Source organism: Mustela lutreola, chromosome 1 (assembly GCF_030435805.1).
Source record: "Mustela lutreola isolate mMusLut2 chromosome 1, mMusLut2.pri, whole genome shotgun sequence".
NCBI classification, from domain to species: Eukaryota; Metazoa; Chordata; class Mammalia; order Carnivora; family Mustelidae; genus Mustela; species Mustela lutreola.
The window spans coordinates 247,798,639-247,815,478 of NC_081290.1; the positions used below are offsets into that span (position 1 = coordinate 247,798,639).

The 16,840-nt window shown below is 47.9% G+C and overlaps 2 protein-coding genes across 3 annotated transcripts; one reads left to right on the forward strand and one right to left on the reverse strand.

Annotated features, from left to right (window-relative positions):
* Positions 1-385: 385 nt before the first annotated feature.
* On the reverse strand, positions 386-2,684 carry LOC131810120 (serum amyloid A-1 protein). Its single transcript, XM_059137747.1, has 4 exons — positions 2,592-2,684; positions 2,059-2,150; positions 1,073-1,211; positions 386-693 (listed from the first exon to the last, which is right to left on the reverse strand). Exons 2-4 carry the CDS (start codon positions 2,144-2,146, stop codon positions 531-533), a joined length of 390 nt encoding a protein of 129 aa, XP_058993730.1. The 5' UTR covers positions 2,147-2,150; positions 2,592-2,684; the 3' UTR covers positions 386-530.
* Positions 2,685-14,990: 12,306 nt separating this feature from the next.
* On the forward strand, positions 14,991-16,598 carry LOC131810094 (serum amyloid A-2 protein). Of its 2 annotated transcripts, none has more exons than XM_059137725.1 (4): positions 14,991-15,083; positions 15,538-15,629; positions 15,774-15,912; positions 16,300-16,598. In XM_059137725.1, exons 2-4 carry the CDS (start codon positions 15,542-15,544, stop codon positions 16,460-16,462), a joined length of 390 nt encoding a protein of 129 aa, XP_058993708.1. In that variant the 5' UTR covers positions 14,991-15,083; positions 15,538-15,541; the 3' UTR covers positions 16,463-16,598. The 2 variants fall into 2 exon arrangements, with proteins under 2 accessions (XP_058993708.1, XP_058993698.1); XM_059137715.1 differs by lacking the exon at positions 14,991-15,083 and adding an exon at positions 15,442-15,459.
* The last annotated feature ends 242 nt before the right edge of the window (positions 16,599-16,840 follow it).

The following is a 16,840-nucleotide window of genomic DNA, read 5'->3' on the forward strand; positions in this document are numbered from 1 at the left end:
TATGGTCCCTATCATGGACATACACTGTTACCCCAAATTAGTATTATTCTTTATTAATGCCTTTATTAATTAATGGGAAAAAAGATAATGTAAGTTGATCATGTCCCTCATATTAAAAATACCCAGGAAAATTGTCACTTGCTGTATGCAGAGGACAATGACACATTGAATTTCACTAGCATTTTTTTAAAAGATTTTATTTATTTATTTATTTATTTATTTGTCAGGGAAAGAGAGAGAGAGCACACAAGCAGGCAGAGTGGCAGGCAGAGAAGCAGACTCCCTGCCCAGGAAGGAGCCCCATGGAGAACTCGATCCCAGGACCCTAGGATCATGACCTGAGCCTAAGACAGCCGCTTAACCAACTGGGCCACCCAGGCGCCCATTCACAAGCATTTACTAAACATTTTAATGTGCTCTTTAAAGTATTCAGTAGGAAGGGTATACAATTCAGGAACTCTAACTCAGCAACTGTTCTTGCCTTCAGGGGCCTCACAGCCCATCTCCCCAGGGCACAGCCAAGGGGAAGCTCAGTACTTGTCAGGCAGGCCAGGGGGCCGGAAGTAGTTGGGGTCTTTGCCACTCCGGCCCCATTCATTGGCAGCCTGGTCAGCCTTCGAGTCCTCCACTCCATGGCCGCTGTCTCCATACTTGAAAAGGTCTGTGACTCTCTGAGAACGCTCTCTGGCATCACTGGAATGGAGGAAGGCAGGTGGAGATTCATTAGGGGCTGCTGAGCAACAGGCCCCTGCCCCCACCAATCCCTTCTCTTTCCGAGGGATGGCTGAGAGGAGCCCAGGCCAGAGGGGCTGAAACACGGACCCTGCTCCACACACAGCCCAGGTCAGCCCAGGCTGGTCCCCGTGCCCACAGCAGGACGGTGGGAGGCCCCCATTCCCACTGGCCTTGCTCTGGCTCTGCCAGCCAGTCAGACCCCACACTGGGCACAGAGGGGAGGGTGGGCAAGAGGACCAGGAGCCAGTAGGAAGCTTCTCTACTGTAGGCCCTTCCTGGCTCTCTAAGGCCGCCATGCTCAGCCAGGCCATCCCTGCATCCCCGGGGCCCTTGTTACCTGATGACTTTAGCAGCCCAGACGCCCCCAGGACCCCTTTGTGCAGCATCATAGTTCCCGCGGGCATGGAAGTATTTGTCCGAATTTTTGTAATTGGCTTCTATCATGTCAGAGTAGGCTCTGTACATGTCCCAAGCCCCTGCAAGAGAAGGACAAGACAACAGGGATATCAGGTGGACAGAGAGCCAGTGGCAAACCACAGGGAAGAATCGAGGAACGATTTCTGCTCCAAGTCTCCGCTCCCTCCCCTTCATGTGGGGAAGACTCCTGCCTCACCTAGAGGTCCTGAAGTCAGAGTCAGAGAGCAACTGTCTCAGCTTGAGCAGAAGTGTCCCTGTTGGCCCAGAAACCTCCCAGTTCGCACTGACAGGGTCATGGAAAACCCTCAGCCTCGGGCAGACCAGCATAGCAGGTCACTGCCCATTGCATGAAGATGCTGAGTTCCTAGTGCAGGCTTGATAGATAGTTGTTAGTCTCCCCTCTCCTTTCTTTTTTTGCTCCGGTTAAGGCCCAGGAAAGGGGAGGAAACAGAGCTCCCAGGGACAGCATCACTGACAAGAGGAAGCATCAGGGAGAGCCACGCTGGAGGTGTCTGTAAATGAGTCAGTCAGGAAATGGCAGGAAGGTGGAAGCGAGGCTGGAAGGGAGGGAGGGAGGAAGAACGGGAGGAAGGGCTGACTGAAGGGAGAGAGGGAAAGGAGGACGAGGGACAGCTTTAATCAGACGCTGTGCCTTTTGTCTGCAGGAAACTCTGTGCCATTTCAAGACTCATTTTGTGTCTTCTAGTCGAACTGACGCTTCAGCTGGGAATGATGATGGCTCCTTCTCTAGTGACGGATGGACACAAACCCTGTGCCTTTCGATCTGTTTCATGAAGAGCTCCCCAAACACGGGGCACATTCTACCACATAGGGAAACACACCCTTGCAAGTGCTCAGGGCAAATCCAAGTGGCCTGTGGATGCCACCCCCATCCGGTGACCTTACCTTGAGCAGCCTCACCAATGAATGAATACCATTGGCTGCTGACCCCCAGGACCAAGGAGCAGAAGATGAGGCCCGTGAAAAGCTTCATGGTGCTGAAATGAAGGAAGGAGAGGGTCAGGGGGCAAGGACAGGACCCACACCCCCCCAGGGATTTGCAGGTCACAGGAAACCTGGTGCCCATTCCATTTGTTCTCCGTAGACTCTCCGGGTCCACGCAGGAAACACTGCAGTAGGTCCTCACTCAGAACCACAGTCCCCAGGGCTGAACCCTTCAGCCTGACCCCAGGGCTGGCAAAGAGATCCTCAAGGTGGCACTGATGGGGCAACAGGACAGATAGGACCAACTTGTCCCAGCCTAGAGCAGTCTGTCATCAACCAAAAACCGTATCATCCACAGAGTCTACCATGTGCCACTCTGCACGCACAGACCTCATACGGGACAAATGCAAAGCATTTCAAGGGATCTATATCTTGTTGGGAAAGAGAAAAGAGCCTGATACTCCATCCAGTCCCTCCTTGGAGTAGCCCCTCACCTGAGTTCTGGTGGAGCAGAGCTGCTGGTCCCTGCCTGCTGGGAAGAGGTGGCTGGTATTTATACTGAGCCCTCCCTGCTGGGCACACGGGAAGAGAAGAAAAACCAGACTTGGTGCCCGGAAAAGTCTCCCCAGGTCATGGCCCCTAGAGACCTGCAAAGGAGAATTTACGGGACCCCGGTGGTTTTCTTCATCCACAGGTCAATTCCCGGTTGTGCAATCCTGAGGAGACAGGTTGGCTGGTTGTGCTGGCGACCGGGGCTCTGGAGGAGGTCCCGCTGTCAGAGCTGGAGGGGCTGTGGAGAGGAGTGGTGTGGAGCCCGAGGGGGTGGCCCGCGGACCCATGGAAGGTGTGTGGTTAGATAGAAGAGAGCTCCTCTAGCCAGGACCTTGCTTCCCTGCTCACTTCCTCAGGCTGGTCCCTGCCGGGTCAGATGACAAATGTGCCAGAAATAAGAAATAACACACTTTGAGTTCATGCCTAAAGCTCTTGAGCTTCAGAATGGAGTGGTGAGCCCCACCAAGTCCCTCGGGTGCCCTGGGAGGTCCTTGCCCCAGTCTGTGTGCACCTGCTAAGCTTTCAGCTCTGAGGCCCAGTGAAACCCTGCTCAGCTGGCCCAGCCTGTGAGCACGTGCATTATGGAAGCCGGTTCCTGGGTCGGGAGTATCTAGTTGGAGGGATTCTGTCTCACTTCACCCAAACTTCGAGTTACCTCTTCCTGGAGTGAGAGTATTGTTCAGTGAATTTGCAGCTCAGCTGGGGTTCCAGATGGGGGAATGATGGGGGTGGGAAGATCTCTTTGCATTTTCTTACTGTGAAGGGTCACCGTCTTCTCCCTGTCATTATGAGACAGAAGTACCAGCAGTGTCAGCCCAGCTCTGCAGGGGCTGGTGAGGGGTGATGGGGGAGAACAGAGTCAGTGCCCAACCTGGGTGAGGCCAGGTTAGAAACAAAGGCTGTAGGACATGTCAGCTCCTGCTGATTTCTTCCTCTCTACGCTGTCTTCCCACCTCAGGGCTTGGCATTTATAGCCACCAGAGAAAGCTTAGGAAGGGCAGGGCCAGGACGGAGGAGGTAAAGGAGGGTAATGATCTGCAGGCAGCAAAGAGTAGCTCCATCCTGCACAGCTGTGTTCCACCTGCTGCCCTCGGGCCCCTCACACCCTCCCCTCTCCCCAGATACCACCCCCCACCATGTTAAATCCCCTGGGCGTCATACGTGTTAGAATTTACGCTGCACACACACTCACACACATTCTAGGCTGACTTGCCCCAGGGAGAACGGGCTCACAGGAAAAAGTTACCAGATAGTCAAGCAGCACAGTTGCTTTTATCAAAGAAAGACAACCAACTTAAAATATAATACTAGGTGTCCCAGAAGTAATGGGTTGGAGAAATACAAAGAAACTCATAATATACTTAATAAATATCATCGAAAGGGGTAAAAGATAATATGAAGAAGGAACCATCAATTTTGAAGAAGAATCAAATGGAAAGACTATAAATATAATATTGAGTAAAAACACCTTAATAAAGGGATAAATAAAGGATAAATGCAACCCAATGGTAAAGTAGTTGGCTACTTTACTTCAAAGTAGTTGGCTCTAAGATCTTTCCCAAGGAGCAACAGAAAAAGAGATAGGAGTTTATTAGGAATTTTCAAAAGACATAGAATAGCAATAGAATTATCATTATAAATCCCCAAGAACAGAAAAATGAACCACAGAAAGGTAAAAGTAGTAGAAAATTCCCTGACTCAGAAAGAAAAGAATATGTGATAATATATTTGGTAACCTGGATAAAGTAAACATATTTCTGGGAAAATATAACTTCCAACATGGGTACAGGAAGAAATAGAGAAATTACACAGAACAATATACAGAAGTAAACGAACATGATGAAGACAGTCCCCACACATTCCCCAAATGGAGTTCAGTTTCACAGATGCGTTTTACCAAATGTATACATGTCACTTGACAAAACAGAAAAAGAAGGAAGCTTGTCAACCCTAAGCCTGCTCACCCTCCCTCATGTTCCTTCCCTCAGAAACCACAAAAAAGGCTCTCGGCCACATTTAACACCTCACTCCCTCTGCCTGCTGACCTTCTCTGGGAGCAACCCTGGGTGCTGCCATCCCCTCCCTGTGACATGGAGTGCCACCTTCTGTTGGGGTCTGGGAGTAAAATACTACCTTGTTAATGATAGTCACCTCCTGATCTATTTCTTGCCATACCTGAATAATACAACCTATATTTTTATTTTTATTTTTTTAAAGATTTTACTTATTTATTTGAGAGACAGAGATCACAAGTAGAGAGAGAGGAGGAAGCAGGCTCCCTGCTGAGCAGAGAGCCCGATGTGGGGCTCGATGTGGGGCTCGATCCCAGGACTCTGGGATCATGACCTGAGCCGAAGGCAGAGGCTTTAACCTACTGAGCCACCCGGGCGCCCCACAACCTATATTTTGAATACAGAAATCTTATTGTTACACGTATTGCACGCAGAAAAGAGATCCCAAATTGTTGAAAATTGAAACAAAACAACAAAAACAAAGACTCGGCATCCATCGTCCCTGCAAAGGGAAGCCTCTTGAGGGAGACAGGCGGGAATACTAGCTGAGAGGCGGAGCAAGGTGTTGACCCTGATGCATTAAAGAAAGCCAGGATTTGGGACGGAGTCGGGGTGAAGGTCTGAGGAAACACAGAGGTATTTCCTGGCCTAATGACTCCCCAGCTGTTGAGGGATCCCAGAGGATTGGAAACATTTTCCCACAGAGATGGCAGAATGGACTGGTCTTGTGGAGGTTGGAGAAGAGATTTGGGTCATGCTAGAGCCAACGGGGCCATAGGAAGCCATAGGCTCACTTCTTCACGGGCCCTGAAATCTTTCTCATGAATCCAAATGCCAGTGGTTCCAGGCCTTTCTCAAGTGTGCCAGGTACAGAGGTGGACACATTTGTATACCATGATAGGCAGGGATCCAAGCAGGGGCTCAAGTCAACATTGTGCCCAGGGTTTTTGAGTGGCACTTGCCAGCTTCCCTTCGAAGATCCGGTGGGGTCGGATCTCCTTGCTGTGAGTTCCCCAACCCTGGATGTAAATGTAGTGAGCCTAGAGCTTCCTGAATCAGAAAAGTGGGGGGTCCTACTCTGGACAGTATGCTCATCCAGAAGGTCCACTACTGGGATTGTAGAAAGAGATAATCTGTCAAGAGAAATGTGTGTCTCTGTTTAGGCAGAGAATGAGCTTTAATTAAAGGAAAAATGGAAGGTAAATCTCTTGGGGCTGAGAGTTCTTTCTGTTTACGGAACTGCTATGGTGTCAGTCATGTCTCTCTGAAGGTAAGAGAAGCCAGGGAGTTCCGGGATATTTAGGGCCCAGAGACCTAAACAAGCATTCCTTATTTTGCTAACTAAGCAGATTGAGACAGACTCTCTGGTAAATCTGAAAATTTGACTTTGCTCAATCGTAAGCGGTAAATTTTCCAAGTTAGATGTTCCTGCCAATGAATGTGACAGAAAAAGGAGCCTCTTTTTCACATAACATTTTATTGTCTCTCTAGAATGAAAACTTATTGAGAAACATACTTAATGACCTAGGTATTAGAATAGCCTAACTAGTTCAAAAAGGTTTAATGATGATTCATAAGATGGGCTCTTTGGTAACACTTGAAATTTATTTATTTACTTACTTTCATTTTAAGTTTTCACTCTTTAGTCTCCATCAGTCAGAGAAACACAAATGCTATATGACTTCACTCATGTGGAATTTAAGAGAGGAAACAAAGAAACAAGGTAATCGCTTGAAATTTAAACAAAACTTATGAGCAATTGCTAAGACTCAAAAAAACTTCCCCTCCCCAAATGAGTTATTTTTTTTTAAGATTTTATTTATTTATTTGACAGAGATCACAAGTAGGCAGAGAGTCAGGCAGAGAGAGGAGGAAGCAGGCTCCCTGCTGAGCAGAGATCCCGATGCGGGACTTGATCCCAGGGTCCTGGGATCATGACCTGAGTCGAAGGCAGAGGCTTTAACCCACTGAGCCACCCTGGCACCCCCCCAAATGAGTTCTTAATTTCACCAACACTGCACAATTCCATAAGAGATTTTGGGTTTCGAGTGGTTTCTAATTCACTACCCCCTGTTGCAAATGTTTAAAAGGAAAGGAAAGAAAATATTTTAAGGGGCACCTTTGGTGGCTCAGTGGGTTAAACTCTGCCTTCAGCTCAGGTCATGATCTCAGGGTCAAGCCCCACATTGGGCTCTCTGCTCAGCGGGGAGCATGCTTCCCCCTCCCTCTCTGCCCGTCTCTCTGCTTACTTATGCTCTCTCTCTCTGTCAAATAAATAAATAAAAGCTTTTTAAAAAGAAAAAAAAAGAAACTATTTTAAAATGCAATGCGGTGTCTTTCTGTATGTTGGCAACACAAGTTCCGGAGTCTGATTCGCTGTTGCTCATGGTCGGCTGGTGACAGAATCCCACCAGGTCCTACTGTGTGCCTTTAGCCATCCCACCAGGCAGAGGCCAGGAGGCTTCAGAAGATCAATAAGCCCTAGCTGACAGCCTCCAGGAGAAGAGACCAAAGTACAGACAGGTTCGAATCAGGGTTTCTTGGTGCCTAAGAATGCTGACTGACAGCTCCAAGCTGTGAGGGAAGTGCTCTCTATTCAGGAGATGCGAGCCTCATAAGAGGGGATGCACACCAAACAGAATTAGGAGTCCACATCCTCAATTCAATGATTAGTCCCTTTACACTCCTGATGATCAGCTTGTTAAGTAGAAGCAACAGAAGAGAAGTCATTTCTCTTGTCTTCCCAATTGCAGTAATTGGTAGCCTGGTGAAGAACTAGTAAAGGGGCAGGAGATCTTTTGACAGCTGAGCCACTTATGATTTTTTTTTAATTTATTTATTTGACAGACAGAGATCACAAGTAGGCAGAGAGGCAGGCAGAGAGAGGAGGGGAAGCAGGCTCCCTGCTGAGCAGAGAGCCCGATGCTGGGCTCCATCCCAAGACCCTGGGATCACAACCTGAGCTGAAGGCAGAGGCTTAACCCACTGAGCCACCCAGGCGCCCCGAGCCACTTATGATTCTATTAATGTTAAGGATAACATGATGGGAATGAGTAATGATGTCAGTACTTAGGGACTATGGTTCTTCAGGAGAGATAAAAATCTTAGGAGGATTGGTGACACCTTGTCTTCTCTTTTCTTTCATTATACTTTCTGTACACATAATCTTTTGCATTTATTTACTGGGATCTTTCGGATTTACCATCAGATAAGTATGAATCTTCTTTCTATGTATGTATAATCATCCCCCCCAGTCACATGACTCATTTTCACGAAAGAATAGCCTGAATCTGGTTATTTCTCGCCTTTGCCCATACCCCCCCAGTGTATGCCCAACAGCTAATCTGGTGATGGTTGCACAGAGGGCAGTCAATGAATAGTTGATAAATGAATAAATGAAGGAACATGTCATTGTAGGGAATTTTGAAAACCCAGAATAACACTAACAAGACCCACTACCTAGAAACATGGATCACTGTTTGATGTGCAACTTCTCAGGCTGTGTTTCACTGTGGGAAGATGTCTTTGACCATTTGAAAAGTGAGATCATATTCTATTGCACTCTTTTTCCCTTAAGACATTATCTATGTTTCTCCAGGTCATCAAATGCCTGCCTGCAATATGAGTATATGTAGAAACCGTACTAGGTCTGTCTGAATCTGGGGCTTGCCTCTTGACTTCTATGCCATGCTGCCTTCAAATCCAGGTGGGTGGATTTTAGGATCTGTGATGGGAACTCAGTGTTACAGTCTGTACTGGAAAGGTATTCTGGTATTTCACAATGGGGCATTCTGTTAAAGTTGAGCATGGACTAATGGAATGGGGCAAAGTCCAGATTTCTACTACCAGAAGCTCAGACTGCCATGACCCATGGCATTCTCCCAAACCAAATCATCGAACCTGGAATTTCCATAAACCACTTCTCATTTTTTTAAAAGATTTTATTTATTTGACAGAAAGATAGAGATCACAAGTAGGCAGAGCAGTACGCAGAGGGAGAGGGGGAAGCAGGCTCCCCACTGAGCAGAGAGCCCGATGTGGGGCTTGATCCCAGGACCCTTAGATTGGGAACCGAGCCAAAGGCAGAGGCTCAACCCACTGACCCACCCAGGTGCCCCACTTCTAATATTTTTAAAGGGTGTACAGTTTCCCAAAAAACAACACTTGCTAAGTTACGGAGGCAAGGAGCTAGAGCAGAAAGAGCACTGGTCCAGGCATTGTATGGCTCTGGTCTGTGAGGGATTCATTTATATTCTCTATAGCTTCTCCATCTGAAAGGGGTTTGGAGGTAAAGTGTTTCTTGCTGAGCAAAAGAGAGTCACTCCTAGGAGATGTGGTAGATCAGTCTTCCACAGTCTAGCATCTCACACTCAGTCCCAAAGTAATAAATAAGCCGGCCTGCTGTCCCTAACCCGTATGTTAAACCACTGCTTCCTTTACCCTTGTTCTTATGTCCCTGCTTTTGCTTGACCTAACGTAATTTCTTTCGGGGTCAGGCTCAACCCTCTCTGTGCTCCGTCTGACGGTTCACCACTGCCTTCCCATGAACCCTGGGCGAGAAGGCTCTGTGGGGAGTACTCCCCTTTCTTATCGCCTGTTTCCTTCCCCTGTTACAAAAACCTGACACTTGCCTTTCCCATGTCGGTTCCACTTTATTGTCATCTTTTCCCTTGTAGACCTCCTGCAATTGCTGAACAAGAGAATGGGAGAGACGGGTCTACATCCTCTTTGCTCCCCACTGCCATCTGCACATTCTTTACCCCTGTTAGAGTAAGCAGTCAGGTAGGTTTTAGCAGGACGCCCGACAGTCAGCCAAAGGGGGATTCCTGGTAGGCTATGAGGGGAACATGAGAGACTCGTCCTGGCAGCCCTCCCAAAACAAAACCACAAGAAACCGGATCAAACAGATGGTCCCAAGACAAAGAAGGCTGAAGACCCTCACCAAGTAAGGGCGAAAAGGCGAGAAACTCTGCTACCCCCAAATCCCCTCCCCTATGTAATAAATATTCCAACCCCTAGTTAACAACTGTCAATAAAAGAGATACCCAGACTCCAGGGTGTGTAGCTTTCCCTTGAGCTCACCAGCTCTCACGTCTTGGGAGCGTACTCTTGCATTAATAAACTTTCTTTTTTGTACTACCCAACTGTTGTGTCTAGTCTGTCTTTGAATTCATTCTTATAACAGGACCAAGAGCCTCTGGCAACATCCCAGGACTGGCTGAACAGAGGTCTCAGGGTCCAGGGGTCTCCCCAGTCCACCCAGCAACACCCCCAATCCTCTTTGCAGTGCGTTCTCCTAACTCCCTGTCAAATTCTTTACTACCCATTCTCCAGCTTTACCAATGTTATCTACACAAGTGATTTCCCAAACACGGAAACTGTCAAACACAGGCAATCCCGAAGTCCACTCCAAACTGTCAGAAATCAGAACCTTCAAGATTCTGGCCTAGGAATCAGCATTCATAAAATGCCCACCAGATGGTCTTGATAGAGACAATTAGTACTGTTTGAGGACAAAGCCTCTCTCAATTACATTTGTTGATAGATCTCCCCACTCTTCTCCCACCTTTATGGAAAACTTCCACTTGTCATTCACAGCCCTCCTTCTGTTATTGGCTGCCAACATTTTTAGTGACATTAATAATATTGCTGAACCTTCCAGCATCCTGGTATCTAAGACCTTGTTCTGTCTAAAGCGCTGATAGACAAATATCTGGGCAAAGAATGTTCCAGATGAAAGGAATAATTATCCAAGCCCCCGGGTGAGATGTGCTTGAGAGTTTGAAGAACAGGGAGGAGGCTAGTGTGGCTGCAGCAAAATGAGTGAGAGGAGAGAAGTAGGAAATGAGGTGTAAGACTGAGTAGAGTCTTAGAAGCCATTGAAAGAGCTTTGACATCACTATGGGTAAAACTGAGGTCCTCTGGGGGTTTTGAGCAGAGTGACGTGGCTTGCCTTTGTGTTCTAACAGTCAGGTTGCTATGTTGAGAAGAGACTAGTTGGAGGCAAGTGTGGAAACACAGAAGTCAATTAAGAATTCATTACAATAGGGGTGCCTGGATGGCTCAGTGGTTAAGCCGCTGCCTTTGGCTCAGGTCATGATCTCAGAGTCCTGGGATTGAGCCCCGAATCGGGCTCTCTGCTCAGTAGGGAGCCTGCTTCCTCCTCTCTGTCTGCCTGCTTGTGATCTCTGTCTGTCAAATAAATAAATAAAATCTTAAAAAAAAAAAAAAAAAGAACTCATTACAATAATCCAATGATGGCCCATAATAATAGGATGGACATGATAGAGTAAGTGTTAAGTATTTGCTTTCTGGGTATACTTTTTTTTTTTTTAAAGATTTATTTATTTATTTATTTATTTGACAGATAGATCACAAGTAGGCAGAAAGGCAGACAGAGACAGAGGAGGAAGCAGGCTCCCCGCTGAGCAGAGAGCCCCATACAATACGGGGCTTGATCCCAGGACCCCGGGATCATAACCTGAGTGGAACGCAGAGGCTTTAACCCACTGAGCCACCCGGGTGCCCCTGGGTATATTCTTTGACAGTAAATTCAACCATTCCAAGTAGGCTGGGATTTCATTGCATGCAAACAATGTCCGTGTTCATCTCTAAATGGCACATCATTCTTTCAAAGCTTTTCCATTCTTCTTAACCTCCAAACTCCACCATCTCACTACTTCTATCCAACCACATAGATCACTTCCCCTTCACTCACTCATTGTTACATTCAATCAACAAAAATCACTGAGAACCTGTTAGGTGGGCTGCTCTGCGAGGTGAAAGAGATTTAGCAGATTGTCAGGGAAACCAGACACGGTTCCTATCCCTGGGTTTTGTGCACTGTGGGTCCAAACTCAGTAATGCAAACAGGTAGAGACTGATGAATCCTGGGACAAATAAAACACTGGTGTTTCTGGTTTCCTTCAACTCTCTGTCCTTCATTTGAAAGTACATCTTCCTCATTCTCTTCTTTCTTTCCTTTATTAGAGAAAGACCTGCTCCTACTACATTCTGGGTAACTCCATCCTCAGTGGTCCTCTCAGCCCTCAGACCTTGGAGTACATTTACGCCCTCAATCACTCTCTCTTTGTTACTTCTCTCCCTATACCTCATAACCCTCCTTCATCTTTAAATGAATCCTCCTTTGACCTTCACATGTGTGTTAATTCAGTTAAGTAAACAAGTATTTACTGAGTGGTGAGATCCAATTTCCCACTAACTTCAAGTCTGCATTGGGGCGCCTGGGTGGCTCAGTGGGTTAAGCCTCTGTCTTCGGCTCAGGTCATGGTCCCAGAGTCCTGGGATCGAGCCCCACATGGGGCTCTCTGCTCAGCAAGGAGCCTGCTTCTCCCTCTCTCTCTGCCTGTCTCTCTGCCTACTTGTGATCTCTCTCTATGGCAAATAAATAAATAAAATCTTAAAAAAAAAAAAAAAGTCTGCACTTTGGCAACTGAATGTGCTCAGGGAAAATCGTGGTGATTATTCTCACTTTAAATTCGTGATCATTATCCTTGAGCTTTCTTGCAATCCTACTACACTTCCCAAGTTTACTCACTTTGCCATTCTCCTAGATGACCATATTTCACTTTTCTTCTAGAACTTCTGCCATGCCTCCTCTTCCATCCTCCCCTCAGCAGATGACTCTGTTTCCTATTTCACTAAAAAATAGAAGCAATCTAAAATGAAATTCCAGGGGTGCCTGGGTGGATCAGTGTGTTAAGCTGCTGCCTTCAGCTCAGGTCATGATCTCAGGGTCCTGGAATCGAGTCCCGCATTGGGCTCTCTGCTCAGCAGGGAGCCTGCTTCCCTTCCTCTCTCTCTGCCTGCCTCTCTGCCTAATTGTGATCTCTCTCCGTCAAATAAATAAATAAAATCTTAAAAAAAAAAAAGAAAGAAATTCCATGGGCTCCGACCACCAAATGTACCGATGTACCTGCATTTATTTGCAGAAACTCCGTCCTTCCTGTTACTAGGGGGAGACCTGCAGACAACAGTGACACATGTCGCTACTGAGTGATCAAGACATAAACATCAATATCCATTCAAATATTTAACTGCGAACAGTCTCATATTATCAGGACTTGGGTGATAGAAAGTTAGGGTAATACAGCCATCTGTGTACAGAAATTCCAGTTCAGGTAGAAAACGCGATCATCTAGCTCCTTGAATCCGAATACAGATAAAACTTAGATGGATAATTTTAAATTTATTCAGCCCCCAAAATTCCAGGATATTTTATTATGCAAAAATTATTTGCATGCATTATCATTTTTATTTTTTAACTCAGGACTTGAACTGATAACCAGGAGATCAAGACCTGAGCTGAGATAAAGAGTTGGATATACACTTAAGTGACTGAGCCACCCAGGCACCCCTGCATTCGTTTTTTTTAAAGATCTTATTCATTTACTTAACAGAGAGAGAGAAAGCGAGAGCACAAGTGGTGTGGTGGGGGGAGTGGCAGGCAGAGGGAGAAGCAGGCTCCCTGCTCAACAGGGGGCCTGATGCGGGACTCGATCCCAGGACCCTGGGATCATGACCTGAGCCCAAGGTAGCCGCTTAACTGACTAAGCCATCCAGGCATCCCACATTTTTTTTTTAAGAAAAACATTTATTTATTTATTTATTTAGAGAAACAGAGAGAGAGCAAGAAAGAGTCAGTTGGGTGAGGGACTAAGGCAAATTGTTCAAGGATGGTATTTCCTGTAATATGAACCTCCAAAAAAGAAGCCGACTTGGTTGTCTGGACCCATTATTTGTCGACCTGGTAATAATGTTATGACCGATGTAATTGACATTCTCTGTCCCCAAATGATACCCAAACATATAAGATACTTTGTGAAGCTGAATGGAAACTTAGCATATCTCTCTTCTCCTATATGCTTGATTTCGTATTTGAAACAAGAGGTTGAGAATTTGAGATTCTATATTTCATTCATATTAGCAATAACAGCAAGACAACATTTGACTAACTAGACAGGACATTGAGCGTCAAAAAGAATAAATAGTATTTGCTGTCTTGTCCTAAAAGATCAGGCAAAGGGAAGGAGTAATAATAAGCTTCATTCTGTTTCAGGAAAATAATCAGCCTTTCTCTTCAATCAGTCTTTAAAGAGCTTGGAAAATGTCAACTGTGTATGCTGAATTACGGTCTCCAGAATTCTCTTTTTATGTCTGTCTGTCTGTCTGTCTGTGTATATCTAAGAGAGAGAGACAGAGAGAGAAAAATAGAGTGAGAGAGTATGAGCACGGGAAAAGGCAGAAGGAGAAGGACAAGCAGACCCCCAACTGAGCAAGGAGCCCAACCTGAGGCTGGATCCCAAGACCCTAGGATCCTGACCTGAGCTGAAGTCAGATGATTAACCAACTGAGCCAGCCAGGTGCCCCAGATTGTCTTTTAGAATGTTTCCAGTTAGGAAAGTGATGCAAGGTAAAAGGGATAATTTCTTTGGAGAGTTGGAGACTATATTCATATATACACAGACTTCATCTTGCTGGGCAGACCCCGCTGATATTTCTGACTCACAGTGAGAAGAGGACAGACAGTGACACCCCAGGAAATACCAGTAAAAGCTTTCCCCCAACTTTCCCCTGACTGGGAACCTGATCTTTCTCCAAATGTACTGCCATTTTCTCATAATGGATGTCCTATTGTAGGTTTCTTAGGGTTACCGTTTTAGTCCCTTGCACCTAACACTCTCATTCCCACTATGACACAACTCCAGGACTGGGTAGGTGAGGCAGAATCAGATACTCCTAACCCAAGAACTGGCTTCCATAATGCACGTGCTCACAGGCTGAGCCAGCTGAGCAGGGCTTCACTGGACCTCAGAGCTGAAAGCTCAGCAGATGCACACAGACTGGGGCAAGGACCTCCCAGGGCACCCGAGGGACTTGGTGGGGCTCACCACTCCATTCTGAAGCTCAAGAGCTTTAGGCATGAACTCAAAGTGTGTCATTTCTTATTTCTAGCACATCTGCCATCTGGCCTGGCAGGGACCAGCCTGAGGAAGTGAGCAGGGCAGCAAGGTCGTGGCTAGAGGAGTTCTCCTCTATCTAACCACACACCTTCCAGGGGTCGGTGGGCCATCCCCTCGGGCTCCACACCACTCCTCTCCACAGCCCCTCCAGCTCTGACAGCGGGACCTCCTCCAGAGCCTTGGCTGCCAGCACAACCAGCAAACATTTTTTCCTCAGGATTGCACAACCGGGAATTGACCTGTGGATGAAGAAAACCACCGGGGTCCCGTAAGTTCTCCTTTGCAGGTCTCTAGGGGCCATGACCTGGGGAGAATTTTCCGGGCACCAAGTCTGGTTTTTCTTCTCTTCCCGTGTGCCCAGCAGGGAGGGCTCAGTATAAATACCAGCCACCTCTTCCCAGCAGGCAGGGACCAGCAGCTCTGCTCCACCAGAACTCAGGTGAGGGGCTACTCCAAAGAGGGACTGGATGGAATATCAGGCTCTCTTTTCTCTTTCCCAACAGGACATAGATCCCTTGAAAAATAATAATTCTGCTTTGCATTTGTCCTGTATGAGGTCTGTGCTTACTGAGTGGCACACGGTAGACTCTGTGGATGATACGGTTTTTGGTTGATGACAGACTGCTCTAGGCTGGGACAAGTTGGTCCTATCTGTCCTGTTGCCCCATCAGTGCCACCTTGAGGATCTCTTTGCCAGCCCTGGGGTCAGGCTGAAGGGTTCAGCCCTGGGGACTGTGGTTCTGAGTGAGGACCTACTGCAGTGTTTCCTGCGTGGACCCGGAGAGTCTACGGAGAACAAATGGAATGGGCACCAGGTTTCCTGTGACCTGCAAATCCCTGGGGGGGTGTGGGTCCTGTCCTTGCCCCCTGACCCTCTCCTTCCTTCATTTCAGCACCATGAAGCTTTTCACGGGCCTCATCTTCTGCTCCTTGGTCCTGGGGGTCAGCAGCCAATGGTATTCATTCATTGGTGAGGCTGCTCGAGGTAAGGTCACCGGATGGGGGTGGCATCCACGGGCCACTTGGATTTGCCCTGAGCACTTGCAAGGGTGTGTTTCCCTATGTGGTAGAATGTGCCACTGGCTCTCTGTCCACCTGATATCCCTGTTGTCTTGTCCTTCTCTCGCAGGAGCTTGGGACATGTACAGAGCCTATTCTGACATGAGAGAAGCCAATTACAAAAATTCGGACAAATACTTCCATGCCCGCGGGAACTATGATGCTGCACAAAGGGGTCCTGGGGGCGTCTGGGCTGCTAAAGTCATCAGGTAACAAGGGCCCCGGGAATGCAGGGATGGCCTGGCTGAGCATGGCGGCCTTAGAGAGCCAGGAAGGGCCTACAGTAGAGAAGCTTCCTGTAGAGACAGCGGCTCCTGGTCCTCTTGCCCACCCTCCCGTCTGTGCCCAGTGTGGGGTCTGACTGGCTGGCAGAGCCAGAGCAAGGCCAGTGGGAATGGGGGCCTCCCACCGTCCTGCTGTGGGCACGGGGACCAGCCTGGGCTGACCTGGGCTGTGTGTGCAGCAGGGTCCGTGTTTCAGCCCCTCTGGCCTGGGCTCCTCTCAGCCATCCCTCGGAAAGAGAAGGGATTGGTGGGGGCGGGGGCCTGTTGCTCAGCAGCCCCTAATGAGTCTCCACCTGCCTTCCTCCATTCCAGTGATGCCAGAGAGCATTCTCAGAGAGTCACAGACCTTTTCAAGTATGGAGACAGCGGCCACGGAGTGGAGGATTCGAAGGCTGACCAGGCTGCCAACGAATGGGGCCGGAGTGGCAAAGACCCCAACCACTTCCGACCCCCTGGCCTGCCTGACAAGTACTGAGCTTCCCCTTGGCTCTGTCCTGGGGGGAATGGGCTGTGAGGACCCTGGGGACAGGGACACCCAGTCATTGAGTTCTCTGTCCCCAGAGGCGGGGGGAGGGCACCTAATAGGTGTCTAATAAATGCTTAATGATACTAACTGTTGAAAAGTGTGTGTTACTCTTGGGTATAAGGACGGCTTGTTTGCTCCCCAGGAGTGAAGGCTGGACATCTCCACCCTGAGCGGGCAGAGCCTGGGCCCCTGTGTTTGATGTGCTGGGGAGGAAATCTCAGCGTCACAGGGACAGACTCCCTGCACCCACCCATCCCCAATCAGACCTACTCCCCTGTCCAGGCCCCTCTGGTTGCACTTGTGCTGTTTCAGGTCCTTCCGTGGCCA